This window comes from Penaeus monodon, chromosome 19, assembly GCF_015228065.2.
Source record: "Penaeus monodon isolate SGIC_2016 chromosome 19, NSTDA_Pmon_1, whole genome shotgun sequence".
Taxonomy (NCBI): domain Eukaryota; kingdom Metazoa; phylum Arthropoda; class Malacostraca; order Decapoda; family Penaeidae; genus Penaeus; species Penaeus monodon.
Genome location: NC_051404.1, coordinates 5852424 through 5856843, shown reverse-complemented (window position 1 = coordinate 5856843; position 4420 = coordinate 5852424). Strand labels below are relative to the sequence as shown.

Sequence of the window (4420 nt, the reverse complement as noted above, 5' to 3'; positions counted from 1 at the left end):
GCTGACTTCTATTATTTGTAAGTTTATTTCAGTCCGTGTAAGAAAGTTAATATTTTCCTTGCAGGTATGTCATGCCAATCCAGGGGAAAGAGCGAGATTCATCAGGTGTATTTATAATCTCCTGAATTCTAGTAGCCCTGCTGTCCGCTACGAAGCTGCTGGCACCCTTGTTACCTTATCTTCAGCCCCAACAGCTATTAAGGTGTGTTTGTATAATTTTCCAGCATGATACAAGTACACAAGATAGGCACCATGAATATTTATTGTCTGTATTGACTTTGGTATGTAGAACAAGACACTGAATGTGTCCCTTTTTCTCACCAGGCTGCAGCTAATTGTTACATTGAGCTCATCGTGAAAGAGAGTGACAACAATGTCAAGCTCATTGTCCTGGATCGCCTAGTGGCACTGAAGGACTCTCCGCAGCAGGAAAAGATCTTGCAGGAACTGGCCATGGATGTGCTCAGAATCTTGAGCACTCCTGATCTTGAAGTTCGCAAGAAGACCCTTAATTTGGGTAAGTGTGTTGATGAAAAGGTTCATTTCAAGAAGACCTGTTTATGTATTTGTTGATCCATGTTGACTATGAGAATTTGCTATATTCATCCTCATTGTATTTTTTCTTCTCTCTAGCACTGGAATTAGTGACAATGAGGTCTGTAAATGAAATGGTAGAAGTGTTGAAGAAAGAAGTTGGAAAGACCCATAACACTGTTGAACATGAGGACACAGGCAAGTAAGTATCACAAGGAGATTTATGCAGACATTTTGCTAGGATACTGTTATGATTTTTAGCTGAGAGTATAAGAACTAAACCTGCTAAAAGGCTGTAGAAGTTTGAATTATTTAGTAAGATGAGAGTACATACTGACAGTCAGTTGAAAAACTTAATTTGTTTAATCCCCTCTCAGGTATCGTCAGTTGCTGGTACGCACACTACACACAATCAGTATGAAGTTCCCAGACGTTGCTGCAAATGTGATCCCGATCCTTATGGACTTCCTCTCAGACAACAATGAACTTGCTGCAACAGATGTGTTAGTCTTTGTTAGGGAGGCTATTCAGAGGTTTGAGGTAAGCAGATTAGATTATTCTAAGAAGTTAGTATAGATTTGCTCATGGAATAGATATTTCACTTTTTATTATAAAATGGATCTCTTTAATTAGAGATGAAGGAGAGCAAGTCTCATGCATTTGAGTAATAGTATGCTTAGATAAAGTAAGCGAAAACACGATATGTATCGTAATTAAGTCGATTGCAACATATTTTCTATTCCTGTAGGGTCTCCGCTCCCAGATCATAGATCGTCTGCTTGGTTCATTAGCAACAATCAGATCTGTGACTGTGCAGTGTCATGCACTGTGGATACTTGGAGAATATGCTTCAAGCTCAGGTATGCAGAAATGTCTTGTCAAAGTTGAAAACTAATTGAAAATATCTTAAGCTCAATATTGATGATGAAATTTGTATCATATTTTCAAGATGTAATTTGTGGACTTTGAAGTGCAGGGTTAATTCCTTTTCTCTTTTCACTGAAAGGAGAGATTCTGGGTGTTGTATCTGCCATAAGGGGGAGTTTAGGAGAACTACCCATTGTTGAGGATGAGATGCGCAAGGCAGCAGGTGAAGCAGGTGAGGATGATGGCTCAGGGGACAAGGCTGGCCAACCACAGCAACAACAGAAAGTCACAGCTGACGGTACTTATGCCTCACAGTCAGCCTTCTCTACAACTACGTAAGTTTGTTTTCAATTTTTTTCATGGAAATTACACATGTGCAGTTAGCACCATATGAGATATTAAAAAAAAAATCTAATGGGATTAATATTTGCATTCCAGATCTTCCCTCAAAGCCGATGATCGTCCACCACTTAGGAAGTACCTCCTAGAAGGAAACTTCTACCTTGGTGCCGTCATTGCTAACACCCTTGTTAAACTTGCTTTCCGGTGAGATTTGGCAATATTTGACATTTGTGGTTGGAGATTATCCCACAGCAGTAATGCAAATATGTAGGAAATTTTTGCACACAAATTAAGGCACTATGTTATTTTTCTCCTTTATTATCACTATAATGAAGAAATGTGCAAGAGAATTAATACTGATATATATTTAACTGCTTCAAACCACAGTTACATCTCACTGGAAGCTGATGTTAATAAGCAGAATGCCTTCTGTGCTGAAGTGATGCTTGTAATTTCATCCATTGTGCACCTTGGAAAGTCAGGTCTGCCACAGAAGGCTATGACAGATGATGACTATGACCGCATGATGCTCTGTCTACAGGTAAAATAAATGAAATTTTGTTCTTCATATATTTTTGTTTAATTGTTTGTATTAAATTCTGTTATTGTACTGATATGAAAATTTGTTTTTAGAAATATGATAGTTTCATTAAATTAACTAGTTAAATGAACCTAAGACAAAACATTTTTGTCAAATGCTACATTCATATCCTGGTAATTTTATTAGTACTTGGCAATAACCTTTTCATTCAGGTTGTGTCTGAGCGCACCCCAAGCCTGGCATCAGTATTCACAGTACAGTGTCGTGGTGCACTGTCCCACATGCTGGCAGCCAAGTCAGAGGAGGAGGAAGCCCAGAGACGTGATCGCAAGGCCAGCAAGGTGGTGGAACACGTAGATGACCATATCTCCTTCTCACGCTTAACTAAAGGCAGTGACCTTTCTTCAACTGATGACATGTTTGACCTATCAATGTCCATGGCTGTTAGTGGAGGCAAGAAGGAAGGCATTGACCTGAGCACAAGTAAATTAAGCAAGGTAAGAGAGCTAAAGTCTGTTCATTTTCTGATAATGTGCGAGTCTTTGATAAGACTAAAGTATTATGTAAGCTATTGGTAGTGTTAATTGCTGTTTGTGTTGTCTTGTTCTGTTTAAATATTTCAAATTGGAACCTCCCCCTCAACAGGTTACACAGCTCACTGGCTTTAGCGACCCTGTGTATGCTGAGGCCTACGTCCATATCAATCAGTATGACATTGTCTTGGATGTCCTCATCGTCAACCAGACCAATGACACGCTCCAGAATTGCACCTTGGAGCTGGCCACTCTAGGGGACCTCAAGCTAGTAGAGAAGCCACAGCCTATTGTCTTGGCACCACATGACTTCTGCAACATCAAGGCCAATGTTAAGGTGGCCTCAACTGAAAATGGATTTATCTTTGGAAATATTGGTGAGTTGGCAGTTATCTTCTGGAAGTAACTATTTTATCAGTTTTGTCAATATGAACTAGGGAATTAGAGGAAATGATAAAAAGATAGTAACCATATTTTTGATAGTGCAATAAAAAAAAATTTTTTTATTATTTTACTGTTTTGCAGTATATGATGTCAAGGGTTCAACAAGTGATCGCAATGTTGTTATTCTGAATGACATTCATGTGGATATTATGGACTACATTGTTCCTGCAACCTGCACAGACCTTGAGTTCCGCCAGATGTGGCTTGAATTTGAATGGGAGAACAAGGTACGTGTTATTTATATTTGCATTTAGGGTGAATGCTTGATAAGTATTTTTTGGACCATATTACATCCACTTTTGATGTTGGCATCCAAATGATTGTGTTAAGCAATACAAGTCAAAAGGACATCAGTTGTATATATTGCAAAGAAGTTATTATTTTCCTTTCTGAATGTATGTAGGCCTAGATAATTATGCACATATCTCTGTTTTCTCTAGAAGGTTTATAGGTATAGCATACAAATAATGGAACAGGATTTTAAGATCAGTAATTTAAATGTTATATGATTTTTGGAAGCACTAATTGTCATTGTTCTGACTATCAAAATACTGTTGACCCATTAGTATATCATTATTGAATAACACACAAAGTAATGAACACTCTAATTTACAGGTGACAGTCAACACTCAGATGACCGAGCTTAAAGCTTATCTTGACTACTTGTGTAAGTCCACTAACATGAAGTGCTTGACACCAGAGAAAGCACTCACAGGGGCTGGTGACTACATGGCAGCTAACCTTTATGCACGCTCGATCTTTGGTGAGGATGCACTGGCCAACTTGTCTATTGAGAAACCCCTAGACAACCCCGAGGCTGCCGTCACTGGACATATCAGAATTCGTGCCAAGAGCCAGGTTAGAGCTTTGCTTTAGTAATTCTGCTGATTTCTACCATTATTTTGATTTGTCTGTCTAGTCATCAAGACAGATTTAAGAATACTTATTCATATTAATATCACTTCTTCCTTCGTGTATGATTAGTATAATTTTCTTGTTCCTTTCAGGGAATGGCCATCAGTTTGGGTGACAAGATCAACAAGGTGCAGAAAGCTACAATAAAATCTGTAGGAGCCTAAAACCACCCTGATACTTCCAGTGTTATCCAGTGTTGTTATATTGAAAGATCCGTATTTTTAAGCAGTACATACATATAAGA

At 38.4% G+C, this 4420-nt stretch overlaps 1 protein-coding gene across 1 annotated transcript in view; it reads left to right on the top strand.

Annotated features, from left to right (window-relative positions):
* The window catches only part of LOC119585022 (coatomer subunit beta-like), a 7948-nt gene extending 3528 nt beyond the window's left edge, over window positions 1-4420 (top strand). The window contains exons 6-18 of the mRNA XM_037933639.1: window positions 65-202; window positions 325-517; window positions 634-736; window positions 912-1074; window positions 1283-1394; window positions 1541-1736; window positions 1840-1947; window positions 2131-2284; window positions 2497-2781; window positions 2930-3194; window positions 3343-3488; window positions 3877-4119; window positions 4269-4420. Coding sequence (XP_037789567.1) covers window positions 65-202; window positions 325-517; window positions 634-736; window positions 912-1074; window positions 1283-1394; window positions 1541-1736; window positions 1840-1947; window positions 2131-2284; window positions 2497-2781; window positions 2930-3194; window positions 3343-3488; window positions 3877-4119; window positions 4269-4340 — 2178 coding nt within the window. The 3' untranslated portion in view covers window positions 4341-4420. The remainder of the gene's footprint in view (window positions 1-64; window positions 203-324; window positions 518-633; window positions 737-911; window positions 1075-1282; window positions 1395-1540; window positions 1737-1839; window positions 1948-2130; window positions 2285-2496; window positions 2782-2929; window positions 3195-3342; window positions 3489-3876; window positions 4120-4268) is intronic.